Here is a 22,509-nt window from a genome sequence, read left to right as displayed (position 1 = left end):
CTTGAAGCACTACTTTCTCTGCATCCTTGTAAGTTTTGATATTCATTAGTCAGTCCCTAGCATTTTAAAACTTCTTCAATTTTGTCTTCTTCTTAAGTTTTCTTGAACTCAGTTTTTCACATTACGTAGCACCCATCTCTATCCCTGACAATGGTTTGTCCCAATGTCTGTTTCGTCTGATACTAGCAGAACCACACTGGCTTTCTTCTGGTATTTTTCTGTTATCTTTATTCCTGTCTTCTACTTCAACCTTCCCATGCCCTTATACTTTGTGTATAAATATACATTTTAATCCAACTTGACTATCTTTCCCTGGGGAGCTTCTCTCACCATCTCACTGTTTTATTTCCATATCACACTTCTTATTTCCCTATTTTTTTCCTGTTTCACTTTTAGTCGGTCTCTCTCCATGCCCTCTAACAAGACAAGAACTTCAACGTATCCCGTGCACTCTGGTCTCTTCCCACCCTCCCTGCGTTGATACTGGAAAGAACTTTAGCTCCAGATTGCTGTGGATATACTTTCTGTTCCTTATTTTCTTTAGCCTTCCTTTTCATTTATTCCTTTAAAGTCATCAGCAAATTTTCCCTGAGTATGTAGTCACTCTCCCCAAGTCTCTCGTAACATCTCCTGGATTTCTCTTTTTATTTAAGTAATTCTCCAAAAGCGTTTTTAATTTGCATCTTTGAGTGGGAAATCTTCTGAAGCTTTGAAAGTCGGGGCACATTTTTATTAAGCCCTCAGACTAGACTGACTAACTATCAGGACATAAACTCTAGTTTCAAAGTTCTTTTCATGTTCAATTTCAGATTCTCGGGCTGAGCAAGGTAATGATGGTTTCCACCACAACAAGCCATTCTCAAATACCCGTTTCCTGTGGACTCTCATCCATCCTGGTGACTGAGTCTTCTACCCCTAAGGTTGACCAACCTTTGAGACAGGATTGAAAACCAACCATCTTCAGAAAACCAGCCCTCTCAAACACTGCTGCTGTGAAAATAAATTGGTTCAACTTTCACAGAGGGCAATCTGGCAAAGCAGATCAAATAGTTTAAAACACATACACCTCGCTTGACCCAACGACTCTACTTCCAGGCGTCTACATGAAGGAAACACTTTAACAACGTGCAGAGAAGTATGCATAAAGATACTCACCACAGCATTAGGATATGAAAAAAAAAAATCGTAAAACCACCTAATCTCCAAACACAATTAGCTAAATTATGTTAACATCCCATAGTCAAAACCTTGAGGTGACTAAGATGTGTAAAAAATATTTAAGGGGAAAAAAAAAGTAAAAAAGTCTACTTTTTGTTTCAGAAATATGCATATGTAGGTAGAAAACACCTGAGAGCTGAAAGGCTATTATTCTTCACAAGTGTCAACAGTAGCTTTCTCTAGACAGAGAGACTGAAGTGGTTTTTCATTTCTCCTTTTTGCTTTCTGTAAATAATCTTTTTGGAAGCCTAATATATAAAACACATGAAAACACAGCCACTCTAGTGGGGGCCAGGAGCTGACCCTGTCCACTCAGCCTCCTTCCTTGCACTCTTGGGAAGCTATGCAGGTTGGAAACCACAATTCAGTACCCTATTTGCATGTCAGAGCTAGAAGAGAAAGCAAAACACATTCAAACATTCATTTATTTATTTAGTGCTTTTTTTTGCAACTATAAATTACAATCTCTAGCAATTACCTGTAGTTCTTTATAGTGTGTTCAACTAAAGAATAAGCAAACACAGCATAGGTCAATTTAAAAGAAATCACAGTACTTCTTAGTGTAATTTGCGAAAGAGGGAACAAGTCTTGGGCCCACTCCTTGGAAATAAATATCAAGTAACCATAAAAATATCCAGCCATTTTCCAGATATTCAGGGAGGTTCATGCATGGTCCCAGGCAGAGCATCAGAGTTCCTCTTTGAAATATCCCAGCTTTGCCAATGACATCTCTTTTCTCAACTGCATAACTTCCCAAAACATCTGATCAACTATACAAACAAAAAAGAGAGACACATAAATCATAAAATACCATCTTAATCATTTTTAATGTGTTTCACTGAAACTTTAGCTAAAATGCCAAGAGGACATTTCCTGATGACAGACCTACTGCCTCCATCTTCTATCGCTGTTTCACACAAACTTTTTCAAGTATTTGTGAGCAGCCCAGTTTTATGAATAAAGAAGTAATATTCACCAGTTTTGCCAAAACTACAGTCACGCATCACTTAACAACAAGGAAACATTCTGAGAAATGTGTCCTTAAGTGACTTTGTCATTGTGTGAACATCACAGAGTGCACTTACACAGACCTAGACGGTACAGCCCACTACACACCTAGGCTCTATGGTACTCATCTTATGGGACCACCATCGTACATGCGGTCCACTATTGACAGAAACGTCATTAGGAGGTGCATGACTGTATTTGTTAGACACTAGCCCAACAGAAGGTGGATATTTCAGTGTCCTGAGTAAATGGCAACGCTGTTGCCTTCCTAAGTAATCACACTCAATGTTCTGTTATTCAAGAGTTACTATCTAACGTATAGATCTTCTTGCCCTAGTTTGCTACATCTTCACCATTTCACTCTTAATTAACACTAACAGAGAGTAAACAGGAAAAAAAGAAAAAGAAGAGACGATCCAGGAACTCTGTAACATTCTTTGTGAATAATAACAGGGAAAGGTTTTGCATATGGCACAAATTAGAAATGAAAATAAATGTAGACGTCTTCCTCCTCTGACATATGATCAGATTAGACTGATTCAGATCAGTGGTTCTCAACTGGGGGGGATTCTGTCCCCAGGGGTGCATCTGGCAGTGTCTGGATATACTTTTCACTACTGGCATCTACTGAGTAAAGCCCAGGACGCTGCAGAGCACCCCACGAGGCACGAGACAGCCCCCCCAGTGAAGAACTATCCAGCCCAAATGTCAGTAGTACCAAGGCTGACAAACTCTGCTTTAGACTCAGTTGCCCTAAATCCTTTTTGGTACAAGGCACAAATAACACACAGACTTTAAAATTAATAATATTTATTTACCACAAACCCACACAATATGACGTGTTCCAAGTACCATGAAGTGGAAAAGGGACAGAAACCACTTTATCATCATCTCTACACTCACGACAATTTCTTCTTATTTTCATGAAGTAAATTATCTCTTAGTCTTTCCTAGAAAACTTCTTATTTGAACAAGGAGAAAAACGTGCTGGACAATGTAACCTAACATAAATCACCTGTTCTCCACCTAAAATCCTATTACCCACTGACAGGTACACAAAGACTTCAGTTTTACTGAAGTCACAGGTCGAACTGTACAGTTTAAAGACTCCTTTTAGCTACACAGCCTTTTGAAATTCAACATTAATTAGAGTCAAGATTCACCCCATTCTTTAATAGGCATTAAAATCTAATCATACTGGATTCTAAGTAAATATGACCATTCACAACATACCAGAGCTTGAGAAATACTAAATTTTCACCAGCATAACTCATTTTTCTACAGATTTAAGATGCACTGGTTTACATGATTGAAAGATAGTCGGCTTCTACTAGTTTTTAAGTATAAGAATATTTTCAGTGCCTGAAAACACAATCAACAGGAAATTTCCCACAACTTCAAATGGAAAGCGGGCATGGACTTGCCCCAGCCCAGGACTTGCTGTTTCTGGTTTACAACAGTCACGCATCCTTGAGAAACACTGCTCTGGGGTCGTCAGGCCACGTTCACTTCGTGCCTGGTATTTACGACAGTCACTATGAAGCTATCAGTAATCATGAAAGACCACATGAACAATACCAAAACACCTGCGCGAGGCTGGCTCTCCTGTGTCTATCATCTGCACGTTTCTGCTGACTTAGAATACAGTAATCTGAATTTAGATTCAGAATACAGCAATCTTTATTCCTCTCAGAATTATCCTCTTGACTGCTTTATTAATGCACACGTGAAAGTAGAAAATACAGAAAAAAACTGTGTTAGCTCCCCGTGGTTTCTACCAATTAAAATAAATCTGGCCACACCTAGAACTCACTCACTTTTATTTCTTAAGGAGCGAACTTCATGAGCTTTGCTCTCCCCTCACATTTGCCGTCTGGTTTATCACATACCCCTCAACAGTTACACGTGATCCTACTTGAAAATCAAAATTAGAGTAAATGAGGCAAATATAAGGACGAAATAGTGTGTTTTAAGAGACATTTTGTTCCCAAATTCTACACACATTTTATCAGAACTATAAAAAAGATTCAATATAAATGTACCAATAATAAAGTTTATTTGAGCATTACTACCATGCTCTAAATTTTTTACTGAACTTTCACGTAAATATTTTAAATCAAATTAAGAACACTCACCATCCTGCTGTTTCACAAGTCCCTGCTGAATATACCGAATGTACGTAAAAAAGTTACACACAGAAGTGATCTAGGCCAAAAGGAGAAAAGGTCATCAATAGCCCACCATCTCACCTCAGAGCGAGCTTTATCAGAACCCATGGTTAAGGTACTTACCCTGTATCTGCAAAAAGGAGAAATATAATAATAGTTGCTTGAGTCCCCTAACTTAATTCTGTGTTTACAGGACTTACTCAGGCCAGTGAGAGCACATTTTCTGTAAAATAATGATAAAGTTTAGTTGTTTAAAATGAGAAGCATTTTGCCCCCACCTTCTGTACAAACCATATACTCCTTCAGTAAGAAAACAGGTGTTTGAGAACCAGCCACGTCCCGGGTCTGTTCCAGAGGCTGGGCCAGGGGCAACAAGGACAAAGCCCCGCCCTTTGGGCCTGAGTGTCTAGGACAAGCTTAACCACGGCTCCAGGAAGAGCAGCCGCTGTTCTGCGTACACGCCCCTCCTGGAACTAATTTATACCATTTCCCCACTGAACCTGATCATCTCCTAACTTTTCCTTCTTAAGATTTGTCCCATCTCTCCTTTCCTCACCTCCTCTGAACACACTGTTGTTTCCAGCCTTCGGTCACATGCACGCTCTTCATCTATCCAATCTCTACCCACGCTCCAAAAACGCAGACACACCTCCCTCCGCCCGAGAACAGTCCCTGGTCACCACCACTGGACAGAGCTTGTCCGCCAAATTCCCGCAGCACGGTGTCCTTCATTTAGTGCTGACTTCACACCAAGCCCAGGAGAGCTGGGCCAGGGCCAAGCTCCACTGCTCATGACAGGGACCATATCTCCCTTGAATTTTCGCACACAATACGCACCACAAACACCTTGGCTCCTGGTCCCACTCCACACGCACAATATCCTTAAACCTAATCTGCATAATTATTTGACTAAATACTAAATCTATTTTAACTGATATCCTCATTTGTCATCATTTAATGATATGTGCACATGTATAATATGTGTGATATGTAAATGCAGGCACAAATTTAAAATCCTACAATAGAAACTGCCATATGCTATATTTAAAATAAAACATAACATACACAAAGTACGAAAACTGCTAATTTAATGATCAGGATAAAAATACTCAGGCGTTTGTTGAGGAGTAGAATTTAGGAATGTCAATCCCTTCTCCAAATTTAAGGCCACCTGCTACAGGGGTGGCACTGGGGGAGGGTAAAACAGGACCCGAGGCGCGTGGGCATGTGGCTCACAGACACAGGACTAAGTCACCTCCACAAACAGTCACCAAATGCCAGCGCTGTGTTGGCCTGCTGAGAGCGCGATGTGCACAACAGGAAACAGAAGGACCACACACCTCCTGGCAGGCTTTCACACAGACCCGCTGGTTCATCTCCACCAGCCCCTCCTCTTCCGTCTTCAACACGACCCTCACTGTCACTCACTGCCTCCTGGGCTCTCCTGGGCTTTCCAGTCCCCTGCACTGATTTGGTTCTTAACAGCCAACTGAGCAGCTTCCTCAAAATCTTTCCAAGTCACTCTCCAAACAGCCACGCCAAAGGTTTTAGGTACTGTTGGTTTCAGTCTTGACTCCTCCACGGGCTGGATGGAAAGGCGTGTCCTGCTGTGAAACATGGAGTGTACCTCTGCAGGTGTGTAGCTGCCAAACCTCCCTCACTGACGGAAGACAGGACTGCTCACTCACCACAGTGAGAACCCTTCACAACGTCAGGACGAGAGGAGAGGACCAATCGTGCTGGACAGAACTGTGTCTCATTCACTGTCTCCCCACACCGTTTCTGGTGGTAACCCTCAGGGAGAAACCCAGGACACACAGCTGTACAGATGCATGTTACACACAAAAGTTCTGCTTATGACCCACTAAAGCGATTCACGATCAACTGGTGCATCATGACGTCAGGTTAAAAAAAAACACACTTCTACCCCTGGTCCACCTGGATCCCTAACATACATACATGTATATTTTGGTAATTTAAAAGGGGACGCCTTTGGTGCTAATTTGAAATGCTATATCCTACCCTGTCTGAGCTGCACAGATGCTAAATAGAAAACTAGAAATTTAACCACATTTAAAACTAGAAAAACTAAATAATTACAATACACACAATTTTTAAAACTCAGTTTCTTTCACAAGACTTGGTTTTGAAAACTTACTTTGGTCCTCCACATTCGACTGCAGAAGCCTTCACAAACCGGATGGGCTGTAATCCCACTGGCTCAATGCTCAGAGTGTTGTTTTCCACAGCCTCCAGCACAGCCGAAGCCAACTTCAGAAAAATGAAAAGTATTAGACACTATGCTGCAGAAAAATATCAAAATGTATTCTATAGTAAACTGATTTTTAAAATTATTCTTTCCCCAAGTTCCACTAGCTTGGCCTTAGCCAACAAAGAAGACAGAAACCATGTAACCTCAACTAGAGTGCTTTTATAACTCGAAAATCGTCATGAAAGGTGACTCAGTTACAGCTGAGTAACTTTTCTCCTCATCTGGAAGAAGGTGAAAGCACTGATTCCAGTCTCTGTAACCCGCAATTAACATGCACTGTTAACGCCACTAAGAAATAAATATCCTAATGCTTTATTTTGCGAAATGCATGCAATGTTTTCAACACTGGTCATTCACAATACAACAATATATACTAATTATAGCTATATATTTTCTGAACTTACATTTATGTGCACAAGAGTGAGTCTATAAAAGAAGTAACTGAATTATCCAATATTAAATACCCAGACGGAGCTGGAAGCAACTGACAAAGAACAGACGCAAAGGCAAACCCTCAGTCCGGCAGGATGACTGACTCCGAACGCCGGACCGGGCAGAACCGTGGTGAACACACAGGTGCACACCAGGGCTCAGCAACGCCCTAACCCCTCACGAGCAAGCTTATGAGCAAATCCTCCGAAGAGTCAACCAAGACTCCCAGCGTCCAATATCCTAAACGGTGACTGAAGGATATTTGTAGACAAGCCTTCACATGTAAGAACAAATTAAAATTATGACCTTACAAAAACTTTTAGAAAATTTAAGGCACTATGCAAATGCATCTACTTAATTCACTTCATTTTATCCTCTTAACTCTGTGACACAGGCAAGGATGGCATTTTTTCCGGTTTTAAAGATAAAGAAACTCAATATGACTTTTATCAGGTACAGATAAACCCAGCCAACAGCTCAGAGCACAGAGAACTTCCTGGACACTGAACCCTGAGCTGAGAGTCGAGAAACAGGCCCCACCCCAACACACATTTCACACTTCACTCCAACCCCACACACGTGGCTGTGCGAAGGACCCTCCGCTCAAACAAGGAAGGTGCTCAGCAACCAATGCCAAGAACTCACGACGCTCCTGATGCGGAGCGGAGAAAGTGTGAAACGTGACACTTGACAAGGACTTATTCATGTAGGAGATATTAAAATACACAACAGGATTCAGTAAAGTTATACAAACAACTCTGATGCATTCCTACTAAAATTTTTTAAAAATTACCTCACTTTTTGAGAATGTTAAACACGGAAAGATATCCTCCTGATAGATTTTGTCTAAGAAAGGACACGTTCTGTCCATTGTGGGCTCGTCCTTCCAAGATCTGAACTCATTATACAGAGACAAGTCAGCCTGATAAACAAACCAAAAAGACACAAATCACTTTTTAAAAAGCACAAATACTTTATAAAAAATCACTTTATAAGACCAAAATTTAATTTAAACATGACTGAAAAAAAATACTCTGTATTTAAAACAGCAAATTGAACAGTTCTCGATTAGTTTTAATACATGGGAGCAATTTTCTTTTTAAAATCCAAACTCCCGCATGGCTAGCGGGCCCTTTCCAAGCTATCCACTACGTGAGCGATGAGGCTGCCATCACCTCACCCCAAAAACGGAATGTCGGGGCTCCACGCACAGCAATGTGCAACTGCTGTGAACACACAGAGTGACGACAGGTCTACACTGAAAATAATCAAAAAGCAATCTGGATCCAAGTTGATCAAATAAAGGGTTCAAATAAACTGAGCCTGACTAAACTGTGAAACCAAGTTTGGGGTGAAAAATGACACTAATTGTTCTGCTATTACCTGAAGCCCTTTCCAAAAGAATTTCCAAAGTGGTCACTGTACAAGCAGCAAGACTAAAAGCAGCACCCAGACAGCCTCCTAAACTGACCAGCCTAAAAGACGACATTTACTTAGATGTGTGTGGGCACGTGGACATCCAACAACTGCCAGCTGAGCCATCAGCCACAGGCCGGCTCTGCCTTCCTCTTCACTCTTCGAGGGTCCCTCTCCCCATTCCCCTTATAATAGATTTTCCCCAAGTACTCTTCCCTATGAATTCCCTCAGCCCCGCTGAACACCCACCTCAGAACACAAAGCTGCCCCTACACTGGCCGCCCACCCGAGCACTGTCCCTCATTGTCTGCAGCGCTGTGCACTCTCGTCCAGAAGCAGGGGGCGCTGAGCACAGCTGTGGCCTCTGGCTCAGCCCCATCAGACGTCAGGGACCCCAGTTGGAGTGACAAAGGCCGAGTGTACCCAACCTTCCCCACTGACTTTCCTTTAAGGGGTACCACGGCAGTCTCAGTGAGCATCCATACGTCCCCTGGATCAAAGCTGAAGGCAAAAGGATAAAAACAATAGCAGATATGCCATACTTACCTTTTCAAATTCAATTTCTTTGTAAAATTTACCCTTGAATGGTCATTAACCCCAGAGCAGATAAGTGGTGTTCTGAGGCAAGATTCTAGTTCACAGGCAGTAACTTAAACTATTTATTAAGATGTGACTCTGTGCCAGGAACTATGGTCAGCACTTATCACAAACATTTAATCCTCACAGCTGCGCAAGACAGACATTTTTATAGACAAGGAACCCAGGGCGTAGAGAGAGAAAGGAACTTGCCCAAGGCTACAGAGCAAGGAACCAGTAAAAGCTCAACTTCACATCCTGGGGACTGATGGCAGCCTGCACACGCACGGGCGCTTTAAATGCTGCCGATGTCGTGGCCTTGCCCCCATCACATCTTCTATAGAAACACGGACACATTTCATTTCCTCTCAGATCGTTACATCTTTTTCTAAGACTTACACAGGCCAAATTTATGTGTTTCTTTTGTCTAATAAAACTTTTTGACAAGTTTTTCACAAAACATTAGATACAGAATATGTCTGGAAAGCAAAAAGTTATTCTTTTGAAGTTATATGCGCCGCCTACTCATACTTTAAGAAATTTCATAAACTAAAAACAAAACTTTAAAATGTTCCATATGAAAAAGCATTTAAATTTTGTTAGTGTAAACAATAGGAAAAAAGGTACATAATTATACACACAGAGAAACCACAGAAAAATTACAAGTTGTGCCAAGCAATTAAAAATGTTATTTAAATTCAAAAGAAATTAGAATTAAAGTAATGACTAAAAAAAGTTTCTTAAATACTTAACAGGAACTAGTGTGAATTTCAGATTTTGTCACATTCAGATTTGATGAAGTATTGACCTTCTCTCTCACTAGCATGTTTTTATAATAATTAAACAAAATGTAATTCAATTAAAATAGGTAAGAACCTTGGTTATTCAGTTTAATAAACTCCTGGGTTCCATGCAGAAGTTTAACTAAATGAGCACACACAGCTTCTTAAAGGTCAATGATGGACTTGCATTCAACCATGTAAAATACAGCTTTTAGGACAAAACAGGAGGGCCACTCCACCAATTACCGATCAATCTCCTTGGGAATGGGTTCACACCACACGCAATGATTAAACAAAACAATATTTCACAATTATATAATTCTTACTCAAAACAGCTCAAAACAGGTCTACATTATCTCAAGTATCTTTATAACATATCTTTTAAAATGATAAAGCTACCTACCGTTATTCGATTTTTGTTGCTTAAATATCTGAATTAACTCTAAGACTCCCTCAGTGAGACACGATTCCACTTCTCCCAGAATTGAAGTATAAAAGCAAAACACTATTCTTCAGAAAACACCTTATTTTCACAAGTTCTTATATCAACATTTTGTCAGAGCACCCAGCCAGATCACTAAAGCACTAAAGCCACCCACTCTCCTTTACACAACTCACGGCAGCTCGCTCCCTGAACTAGAAACAGCGAGCTTCAGACACTTCCAGGTTCCAGCAGGTCCTCCAAGGCCGGCCGGACAGAGGACGGAACTGAGGGATCCTGACAGCACCAGCCCCGCATAAAACCCCTGTCCTAACACTGCATGATTGGACAGAGGACGGAACTGAGGGATCCTGACAGCACCAGCCCCGCATAAAACCCCTGTCCTAACACTGCATGATTGGACAGAGGACGGAACTGAGGGATCCTGACAGCACCAGCCCCGCATAAAACCCCTGTCCTAACACTGCATGAGTGGTACTGGCAATGCTGCTGGCAAACCCGAGGGGCCTGGGCAAGGAGGACAGAAGGACGGGTGGGCGTGGACAGCGCTGGGCGGGCCCGTTACCTCTCTGCAGTCCTTCACGATGGGCTGCACCACGCTGAGGTCCTGGTGGCCGGAGCTCATGGCACTGCTGGTGCTTTTGTTTCTCACGTGCCCCTTCTTAAACGCTGTCTTTCCTCCGGGCAGAGGCTCCTGCGTCGGGGATGTTGGAGAACTAGACAACACAAGTGTCTTCAACGCAGCTACTTCGGCTTGAAGTACATCAATCTTGAAAAGAAATCAACACTGTTGCACACACCAAACAGGTTTTATGACAGATGCAGCTAAATGTTAGCAACTTGGTCAAAGCACTTTCCTTTCAAAAGTGAAATACAAGTTTAATTTGTACTTCCTGTGGAGTAATAAAAGGAAAGTAAAATCGAGTTTTTTGATGTTTCCCTATGGTTTGGATTCAGCTACTATTCACAAGGTCAATGAACTTTTTTAAATTATCATGTCTAACATTTAATTTATGTGAAGTTTCAAAATCTTCAAAATATAATAGCTTATGAGTAGTTGTAGTTCATCCCTGAACAGTAAAATCTAGTAACATTTCGGCAATTTTTCCCGGGAATTAGGATAAGAAACATTACCAGCTCTAAAATGTGAGTATACAATCCCTGACACACACGTGATCCACTCTGACTCATCCGGCTCCAACACAGACGGACCAAGCGTTCACCGCCCGCTAGGTCTGCGCAGTAGCCTTCCTCGTCTTTAGGTGCGCAGACCTCCCGAGGCAAGCGCGGGCTCACAGCCGGAGCGCACGGTGCTGACCGCGTCCCACAGCAGCTGCGTCTCCGCGGGCTCACAGCCGGAGCGCGCGGTGCTGACCGCGTCCCACAGCAGCTGCGTCTCCGCGGGCTCACAGCCGGAGCGCGCGGTGCTGACCGCGTCCCACAGCAGCTGCGTCTCCGCGGGCTCACAGCCGGAGCGCGCGGTGCTGACCGCGTCCCACAGCAGCTGCGTCTCCGCGGGCTCACAGCCGGAGCGCGCGGTGCTGACCGCGTCCCACAGCAGCTGCGTCTCCGCGGGCTCACAGCCGGAGCGCGCGGTGCTGACCGCGTCCCACAGCAGCTGCGTCTCCGCGGGCTCACAGCCGGAGCGCGCGGTGCTGACCGCGTCCCACAGCAGCTGCGTCTCCGCGGGCTCACAGCCGGAGCGCGCGGTGCTGACCGCGTCCCACAGCAGCTGCGTCTCCGCGGGCTCACAGCCGGAGCGCGCGGTGCTGACCGCGTCCCACAGCAGCTGCGTCTCCGCGGGCTCACAGCCGGAGCGCGCGGTGCTGACCGCGTCCCACAGCAGCTGCGTCTCCGCGGGCTCACAGCCGGAGCGCGCGGTGCTGACCGCGTCCCACAGCAGCTGCGTCTCCGCGGGCTCACAGCCGGAGCGCGCGGTGCTGACCGCGTCCCACAGCAGCAGCCCCGGCCGCCCGCCCACCGCTCACCTTCCCCTGCGCCTCCTGCAGCTGCTTCTCCGCGGCCGCCTGCTTGACGTTCGCTTCTCGCACCATCTTGTGAGCCTCCTGAAAAGCGACAATCACAGATTCTGGAAACAAACCATCAGTATGTGTTTCCAAACCCTTCCAGCAGGCGTCTACACCACCAAGATGCAGCCTGAAAATGAGCGTTCCCCACCAACCCGCGACCGCAGCTGTCATCAGACAGAAACTCCCTTGGGCCCCAGCACCAGGGGCACCGCACTGACCGCCAGTTGGACCCTGCTGCGCCAAGACTGAAGGTGATGAAGGAGGACGTGTGACCCACACGTCACACCCAGCTCCTCTGCAGTCAGGCGTCTGTCATGTGGTCTCACTATATACATTCACCCCATTTGTCACAGCAAAGACACACAGAAGGGACAAGTAAAAACATTATCACATCAATAACGTCGCCATTTACAGGAACGAGAGCCGAGAAGCTTGGAGCTTCCAACAAAACGTCCACAAAATGACACTGTGACACTTTCATGCAGAGCAATCTAAGAAGGCAAATCAGAAGTCACCCTTTAAATAAGGCCCTAATTCTTAGTACTAAAAACATGAAACTCAAGGTATTTAATTCCCTTTTTTCCATACAGTATTTCTTAACGAGCTGACATTGTTTCCATTCTAATAATCAAAAAAAATTTGAATAAGAATTCTGGAAAAAAAAAAAGGTGGGGGATGGCACCATGGCTGAGTGGTTAAGTTCTCACGTTCTGCTTTGGCAGCCCAGGGTTTCGCCGGTTCAGATCCTGGGCGCGGACATGGCACCGCTCATCAGGCCACCTTGAGGCGGCGTCCCACATGCCACAACTAGAAGGACCCACAACTAAAATATACCACTACATACTGGGGGGACTCGGGGAGGAAAAAAAAAGGAAAAAACAAAAGATTGGCAAGGGTTGCTAGCTCAGGTGCCAATCTTCAGGGAAAAAAAAAAAAGAATTCTGGATTTATTCTAAATATAATACCAAGCCTTAGGGTCTTTTAAGGAAGAGAGTGACAGGCTCTTACATTTTAAAAAGATTACTCTGCTGTGTAGAATAACCCTATAAAGGATTAAGGACGGACTGGCACAGGACACACAGAGCTCGAGATAACACCCTGCGATGTAAGAACACATATTTAGAACTCGTGCTTATGGTTTTTGAGATGAAAGGGAAGGACCGAGGGAGGAAACCAGTTCAAAGGCGTGTAACAAAAGGTCTGCCGACCGTGCAGTGGGCGAGTGGAGCGCTTCACGTCGGGTTCACATGGCGCTCCCACGTGTTCATCCGCTTTTTCGGCCCTGTGATCCACCGCAGTTTATGTGTGCCCGTGAACGTGAATTTACAGACCGTGTTAGTCTATATAAGAGCAGCTTTACTATCAACGCTCTCTAATGAGATGAGATTAACCATGAAAATCCTACATGCACAATTATGCTGGTTATCTTGTATCAAAGTCCTTAAGAGCTGCTAAATTTAAAGAGGTAAGCACTTTTCTTTTAAAAATGTTTCAGATTTGCTGAATTTTTCTATGATGATGAGTGGCTGTCAACAGGCCATGACTTGGCAGATATTTTCAAACTAATAAACATATCTAATCTGATCCTTCAGGATAAGTGACACCTTAACTATAAATTCAAAAGTAACTCATGCTGTGAAGAGATTATTTGTTTAAATGTTTGGAAATGGACTCTGCTTTCTTTAATAGTGAACTATGCAACTCGGACCAAACCTCATGGAGAACAATTAGAAAACATTTTTTAAAGTGAAGGTAATTAGAGAGCAAGCGAAATAGTGAAGAATTGGGGGTCCAAGATCAGGAGAAGAAGTAAACCCAGAAAAATTAGCTGGAATTTGGGGTGACTCTTCCCCTGGAGAAGGAAAGGACACAGTGAAAAGGTGTAACATACACGTAATTGGAGCCCTAAGCGGAAAGAAAAGCTGGAATGAGGCAGACACAGTATCTCAGAAGGTCACGAACAGGATTTTGCAAACTGACAAAAGACATCAAGAGATAAGCTGTCATCCCGACGCTGGAAACGGCAGAAGCATCATCTGCACGTGGAGTTGGTGAACTTCCCATAAAGGGCCAGAGAGCAGTGGCCGGCACGTGGCGGCCCAGCTGCTGAGAGCAGACACACACACACAAAGTGTGGGCGCTGAAATCTGAATTTCATGTAGTTTTCCTATGTCACAAAACATTCTTATTTTTTTCCCCCAACTATTTAAAATGCAAAAACCGATCTTAGCTCATAAGGTCATAGAAAAGTGGACACACGCTGGTTTTGCCCTGCAGGCTGCAGTCTGCAGACCTCTGATTGATACAAATATTCATGACCACACTCTTACAAACTTTGAAAACAGAATTTTTTCCTATCTGGTTAGCGGTGATTCAAATGAAGAAGGAATTTTTTTCTCTTTGGTTAAGATAACATTTAAATTTAACATCTTCTGATTAATTTGGAAATACAATTTATTGGTATTAAAGAAGACATAAATTCACCAGAGAATTTTCTGGAAAAATCTTCACATAAATACCAATGGAACTGAGAATTTAGTATAATGATTTAATACAAGGAAAGATATACTTCTTCCATTTGGATCAATATATCTGCATTATGAACATCTAATTTAAAAAATGAAACTTAGATGAGACCTTCATCTGAATCATCAATTGTTAAAATGAGATTTTCAAAAACAAGGTAACATTCCATCACATTCCTCCACTAAGTAAATAAATACACACATACATGATGTTTCAGTAAGAACGAAGTATTTTTGTACTATTACAAAAAATTTTAAGCATTTTTACTATTGTCTCACTTTTTAAAACTTTTGTTCTATAACTTATGCAACGCATCATTAGGTATGTTAGTGTACATGTATAATTTGCAAGGAAGCATACATGCTCTTAGAACCGTGTCTAGCTCATCAAACACGAAGGGGAGAGAGGCCTCCACGATGACTCCTTCTCTGTGGCCTGAGACAAACGAAGCGCCGTTCACGATGGTCACAGTGCTTAAGCCAGGGTCAGGGCCCTGCGTCTGAGCCCCAGCACTGCTCCTTAGCCCTGTATGCCTCGTTCTCCTCACAGATAAAGTGATGATAATTTGCACTTATATGCCTCATAGCATTATGGAGAGAAAACTGGGCATATCAGAAATTTACCAAAACTGGCTGACAAAATGTAAAACACATCTTAAGACTATTCATCTTTTTTTTCCATGTTAAATGTAGCCTACTTATAAAGCGTTCTTTCAACTGATTTCATTTTATATATCTCAAAATCTTAGATACTTGAAGAAAATATGTAAAACTTCAGCATTCTTGTATTTGACTTCTAAGACAACTGTGCTACATACAAAGTATAATCATATTCAAGACTATTCATCATAGATAATAAACCGCTAAATCGAATTTACATGTTAAGTTTATCAAAACTGTGCAAACTAAATTTATTCAGAATAATCTTTAATTCTTAAACCTATACACACATACATATACATAAAACGCAAGCAAAAAAAATGTTTTCATAAGACAATGGTAATTGACATCATGAAGGCACAATCAAGACCACAGAAAAACTTTCAGACCTTTTTTTCAAAATTCACAAATAATTAGTTTAAGTACTACTTTCTTCATTGCTGAAATCATGTTTAATCAACGTAAGTTCTCTCCCAGAAAGCATACATAGTGTCGAGGCTACTGACCATTGTTAGCTCAGGGACCCCAAAACTATGTTTCTTAGATCCACTCTTCCATTATTTCTGGTCCTTCACCAGAAATGCTGTAGAGAGGGAAATGCCCCTTGCTGTTGGTTTCCCTTTCGCCTCACCTAACAGAGCACCCACGTAAGTACAGAGGACGGGGCGAAGCAGGGCTGAGATCCAGGCAGGAGGCAGGAAACAAAACCGACACACAGAGCGCAAACGTGTGCTTTCTCATCTAGCACACATACGTCATTACGAAGCCTTCTCCTAGCCCCACAATATCGGATGAAAAAGTCTTATGTTCCTGAATACCCCTTCTCTGTACAGAAATGTAGTACCACATAGCTCCTTTCCCAGATCTTCATCTTCCCACTCTTCCATCCTTAAATTTATCTTCCTCTCATCTCTGATGACTACCTAACTAAACAAAAAAAAAATCAGTTTTAAAGGAAAATGACCCCCCCAAAACAGGAGAGGATGAAGGGATATGAGCAGAGGGCACAGAGGGCCCAGATGTCTGAAGACACCCACTATGATGTTACTGGTAAGGATAAAACTTGTGGAATATGCACTGAGAGAGTCTGACTACCATTACACTGACTAGGGAGTAATACAAAAAGATGCTATTCAAAGAAAAAGTACAAAGAATATGAGGATTACCACAATGTAAGCAACTACACATACCTAAAGCCAAAATAGATGCTGCATAAATATAAATAATAAAAGATGAAGGAATTTTTCCCCTAAAATCTTATTACATTACAAGTTTTAAGAACAAATTTTTAGGGGAAAAAAGAAAACACTGGTAAGTCACAATGACATTAGTCATTCTAGTAACGCATCAACACTTCTGATAAGGGACGCTGACGGTCACGGTCTTCCCTGGGGGAGGCGCCAAACCAAAGCAGCGCCACCTCTCCCTGATACTTAGGCGTTGTCAGAATGTCACGGAGCATTACTAGCATATTTTGGGCAAAGCAAGTGTGATGGTTAATTTTGTGTCAACTTGACTGAGCCACGGGTGCCCAGACATTTGGTCAAACGTTATTCTGGGTGATTCTGTGAGGGTGTTTCTGAAAGAGACTAACACTTGAATTGGTAAACTGAGTCAAGCAGACTGCCCTCTATAACATGGGAGGGGCCACACCCCATCAGTTAAAGGCCTGAACAGAACACAACGTCGATCCCCATAAGTGAGAATTTTTCCCGCCTTCAGACTTGAAGTGAACACCAGCTCTTCCTGGTGTAGAGCCTGGCAGCCTCAGGACCAGACTGTACCCTCAGCTCTCCTGGTCATCAGGCCTTTGGACGTGGTCTGGAACTACACCATTGACTCTTCTGGGCTTCCAGCTGGCCGACTCACCCTGAAAACTTGGGACTTGCCAGCCTCCATATTCACATGAGCCAACTCTTTATATAACTTTCTCTCCGTATACACGTATCTGTGTGTGTATATACGTATACACACACACTATTGGTTCTGCTTCTTGGAGGACCCTCACTAAAACACCAGGATGCCAAGTGTCCTGCAACGTCAATGGCGCCCTATTGAGAAACACTGCTGGAGTCGGGTGGAAACTGGGGCCTGGTGGCAGGCGGGAGATAAAGAGGTGTGACTTCTAACAAGGAGATGCTCCTACGAACATGCCTCAAACCATCCCTGATCAGATAACTCCATTTTTGTAGTTTGCCATCTTTGCTGTGGGGTCATATAAAGTTACTCTAAAGCAGCCCCTAAACACTTGGTAAAATCAGAATTAAAATTTACCTCCCTTCTTTCCACACATGCATATTTAAACAACCTGGTAGCCCATAGTATTTTTTCCCTTTCACATTATTTTAAGTTGTAGACTCTACATTTCTTAAAGATTTTATTTTTTCTTACAGGACTTATAAATAAGTCTGAAGTTAAACATATTTTTTCCAAGATTCCCTCAAAAAGCAGTTCTATCAATATATAAAAATCAAGACGTTGCTCTTGGCCAAGACATAAAGGGACCCACCTCAAACAGACTAGCTGTGAGCTCCTCCAACTCCTGCCCCAGCTGGTCCCGCACCTTAGAAAGCCTCTCGCACTCTTCATCTTTTAACTTCAGCTCCTAGGAGAAATCGACCATTTTATTTTGGGTTTGAAGTTAGATTCAACAGACTATATAATCCTCACTAGTAAAATTACTACATGTTAATACTGTCCCCTCCAACAATGTTCACGTTGCAAAGCTTTATTTAGCACTTGCTATGTGGAAGACCATCAGGCAAATCTAAAATTACAAATAATTCTAACTCACATATTAAATTTTCACGTTCGTTTCATAAAATATCCCAAGATTAAATATGATTATAGACTACATGTGAAAATAAACAATTAAATGACTTCATTCCTTTTTCCCTTAGCTTTCTCTGAACATATTTATTCCATCAAGCAAGGAATTTCTTCAATTACACTTATTCATTTCAATAAAAGTTCAGTGGGTTTTTTCCACATTTACTTTGAAACTGTTTACTTCTAGAGAACTTTACGTACCAAACTTCAATTAGTGTAAAATTTCCATTAGGGGACCACACCTATTTAACACTGCAGCCAGAGGCAAATGATACATATTTGCATTTAAAATCAAGGAGAATGCTAACAACAAAAACCACATCCTACATTTATACATGACTCCTCAACAGGCCACAAACAGATGTTAAAAAAAATCCTTTTCGGGGCCGGCCCCATGGCTGAGTGGTTAAGTTTCCGCGCTCCGCTTCAGTGGCCCAGGGTTTCACTGGTTCAGATCCTGGGTGCGGACGTGGCACTGCTCATCAGGCCATGCTGAGGCAGCGTCCCACATAGCACAACCAGAGGCACTCACAACTGGAATATACAACTATGTACTGGGGGGCTTTGGGGAGAAGAAGAAGAAGAAAAAAAAAAAGATTGGCAAAAGATGTGAGCTCAGGTGCCAATCACTAAAAGAGAAAAAAAAAAAGTCCTTACTAAGATGTTAAAAATAGGTAATTTTATATGTTGCACTAAATTAATCTTTTAATCTTTTAAACTTAGAGATAAAAAAATCCAAGCTCCCTATGTACTGGTCATAATTACACTAATAAAATAATGGGTTAGTTGTGTTCTAATTCTGGTGGCAGCATAGTTTGTGAACATGCCAACCGTGATGTCAGAAGAACCAACGACTACGTCTTCCACATGACCAGGTCAAAGAACCCCCTACACCTCAGACTACGGGGTCCGTGTCTACATTGCCACCTCCACAGGAAGGGGGCAGCAGAAGGGGAAGGGACTGCAGAGGTACCCTACAAAGCCACAGAACCCCAAAATCATGGCAAACACCCCAAAAAGAGAGGACTCTACCCTTGGAGGAAAGCGGGAGAACGAATCTGAGAACCAGCGAGACGAAGGGAAAGGTCTCTGCGGGCTCCGAGCTGCAGGGAGTGCGGTCCTGAGGGGCCCAGAGTGCTGGGGGCACCGACTCCCAGGAGGCGCAGAGCATCCAGCAAGAGCCCCCTCCAGGACAAGCCCCCAGGGAAAAGCTCTTGGGATCTGGAAAAAGTGCAGGATGGAACAAGAGAGACAGGGAGAGAAGGTTCAGCTATCAGAGGAGGCAGGCGTGGTGAGGTCCCAGAGGAAACATCACAGAAAGTACCGTCAGAAAAAGTAAGTACCTTCTGGCCTAGTGCTGAGCCTGGGAAACTCACAGAGACGCCAGGCTGAAGGAGAAAACCTTCCTGCGCGAGGCTCACCTCTGAGACAGAGGTGGCCACACAGACACACCAGGACAACGGGAGGGAAGCCAGGAGCGTACACCTGAGAAAGCGATGCTGGTCCATCCCACTCCTTCACAGGAGCCTCTTCCTAACAGCCCAGGGAAACCAATTCATTTAAACACAGAAAACAAACAAAAAATATGTGAAGTTCTTGTAACGAAAAACCTAAACAAAGCCAAGCCACCAGAAGGGAAAGAAAACCAGACCGGTATCAAACATCAACAGCATTTTATGCAAAAACGGAGGCACGCTTTCAAGATACTCAAGGGAAAAAAATGTGAGCTGAGGGTTCTCCATCCAGCGAGAGTATCCTACAGTGTGAGACCAGAGACAGTTACAAACTGGAAAACTCTCTAGGAGCACCTCACCACGAGCATGCCTGAGTGAGCGAGGAGAGGAGTTTCAGACAATCAGGGAAAAGCCTGAGAAGCTTTAAGATTAAGGACTAGAGTTTATAATTTAACTGTAGAATTACAGCCAAAAGACGGGAATATCAGAACAATGAGAGGACAGGCCGCAGATGAGAAAAAATATTTGCAAAAGACACACCTGATACGGGACTGTTACCCAAAATGTATAAAGAACTCTTAAAATTCAACAATAAGAAAATGAACCACCTGATTAAAAAACGGGCAAAGGCCTGAACAGACACCTCACCAAAGATGTACGGATGGCAAAGAAGCATATGAAAAGATGCTCCACATCATATGTCATCAGGGATACGCAAAGTAAAACCACAATGAGATACCACCACACACCTGTTAGAATGGCCAAAATCCACAACACTGACAACAGCAAACGCTGATGAGGACGGTGAGCAACAGGAACTCTCACTCACTGCCAGTGGAATGCAAAATGGAACAGCCGCTTTGCAAAACAGTTTGGCAGTTTTTTACAAAACTAAACGTACTCTTACTATGTGATCAGCAATCACACTCCTTGGTACTTGCCCAAAGGAGTTGAAAGCTTACATCTACACAAAAACTCACACACAGATGTTTATATAGTCATAATTGCCAAAATTTGGAAGAAACCAAAATGTTCTTCACTAAGTGAGTGGGTAAATAAACTCTGGTACACCCAGACAATGGAATACACTCAGCGCCAAAAGGAAATGAGCTCTCGTGTCCTGAAAAGATGTGGAGGAAAATAAATGTATATGACTACGTGAAAGCAGGCAACCTGAAAAGGCTTCACACTGTATGAGTCCATCCATGTGACATTCTCAAAAAGGCAAAACTATGCCAGGGGTTAGGGTGGAGGGAGGGATGGACACGCGGAGCACAGAGGGTGTTTAGGCTAGTGAAACGGCTGTGTGGTTCTATAATGGGAGATACATGTCTTTATACATTTGTCTAAACCCAAGGAATACATACCGCCAAGAGTGAACCCTAATGTCAACTCAGGACTTGGAGGATAATGACGTGTCAGTGTGGTTCACTGACTGTAACAAACGTCCCCCTCTGGTGTGGGATGTTGACAGGAGGGGAGACTGTGCGTACAGGAGGACAGAATACATGGGAATTTTCTGTACTTTACTCTCAATTTTGCCATGAACTTAAAACTGCTCTAAAAAATAAAGACCATTTTTTAAAATGAGGATAAAGCTGACAAAACAGTTATGTAAATGTTATAAGCTTTAGGAACATAAACATAACATCCAAAAAAACAAAAACAGAAGATGAAACTAAAATCACAAACTTCTTAAATATTAACTGGGAGCAAAGGGATACACCTGAGGACCACACTCAATTAGTATAAACCTAAACATATTTGACACCACAGACATTGACGTTAAGACAATACTCGTAACTAACATCAAATGATAGGGGAGAAGGAAAGAGTTTTAGCATTGCTTACAGTAAGAACAAAGGCAGTGTCTGAAGAAGGGCTGAGAGAAATATCTTGATCACAGGTAACAACTAGGATGGAAACCAGACCTTCCAAAATACCAAAAGGAAAGAAGGGAGGAGGGGCAAAAGCAAACGGAGCCTGAGTGACAAGGTGTGGATCTTCACAGCACACACCTGAAAGCCATGCAACAGAAACAAGCCCAGATACAGCACATTTATCAATAAACATAAGTGGGCACAACTCACCTATTAAAGGAAAACAACTCCCAGATTGGCTAACAAAACCCACCTCTGTGCTCTATACAACAGACATACCTAAAACAGAGTGAGTCAGACAGGCTGAAAACAGAAGGATGGGCCAAGGCATAAAACAAAATACAAATAAAAAAATAGGAGTCTTAATCTCCATATCATGCTAGGCAGAACACTGGGCAAAAATCACTAAAGACAGCAAAGGAAACTTTATGATGCTCAAGATTACGATGCAAATGAAAACTTTAAAATACTCCCAAATTCAAAACACACAAGTAGACTAAACAAAGGTCTAAACGTAGGCAGGCACTGCAGACTGCCTCAGGATACAAAAACAAGGAAGACATCGTCCTTGAGAAGCTTCGATCTGTCAGAGCAATACCAGTCTCTGAGGAAGGCAGAATTCTCCAACAGCTCCAACCAGCAACCCAGGTGGCATAAACCTCACCTGATCCTAAAGACTCCCCACAACATGCACTGTTTCCCTTTTCCGAGCGACCTCCCTTGATCCAGACTCTAAAGCCAGAGTTTAATTAGTCCGATTCATTCTCGTTTCATGCCCCAGTCTGATCCATGCTCTGAACAAACTGTTTCCCCATAA

At 42.8% G+C, this 22,509-nt stretch overlaps 1 protein-coding gene across 17 annotated transcripts in view; it reads right to left on the bottom strand.

The window, feature by feature from the left end:
- Positions 1 to 1,629: 1,629 nt before the first annotated feature.
- The window catches only part of RAB3IP (RAB3A interacting protein), a 42,300-nt gene continuing 21,420 nt past the window's right edge, over positions 1,630 to 22,509 (bottom strand). For 6 of the 17 annotated variants that reach the window (XM_044755804.2, XM_044755803.2, XM_070495086.1 and 3 more), the window contains 8 exons: positions 18,039 to 18,134; positions 12,303 to 12,380; positions 10,880 to 11,083; positions 7,892 to 8,020; positions 6,553 to 6,665; positions 4,518 to 4,617; positions 4,362 to 4,431; positions 1,630 to 1,988 (listed from right to left, as the gene is read on the bottom strand). In XM_044755804.2, coding sequence (XP_044611739.1) covers positions 1,906 to 1,988; positions 4,362 to 4,431; positions 4,518 to 4,617; positions 6,553 to 6,665; positions 7,892 to 8,020; positions 10,880 to 11,083; positions 12,303 to 12,380; positions 18,039 to 18,134 — 873 coding nt within the window. In that variant the 3' untranslated portion in view covers positions 1,630 to 1,905. Of the gene's footprint in view, positions 1,989 to 4,043; positions 4,141 to 4,361; positions 4,432 to 4,517; positions 4,618 to 5,734; positions 6,002 to 6,552; positions 6,666 to 7,891; positions 8,021 to 10,879; positions 11,084 to 12,302; positions 12,381 to 14,752; positions 16,457 to 18,038; positions 18,135 to 22,509 lie in introns of those variants that run through there. The other 11 variants (XM_070495079.1, XM_044755806.2, XM_070495082.1 and 8 more) reach the window with 5 other exon arrangements.

This window comes from Equus asinus, chromosome 22 (genome assembly GCF_041296235.1).
Source record: "Equus asinus isolate D_3611 breed Donkey chromosome 22, EquAss-T2T_v2, whole genome shotgun sequence".
NCBI lineage: Eukaryota > Metazoa > Chordata > Mammalia > Perissodactyla > Equidae > Equus > Equus asinus.
The sequence above is the reverse complement of the archived record's forward strand: the minus strand, read 5'-3'. Positions and strand labels throughout refer to the sequence as shown.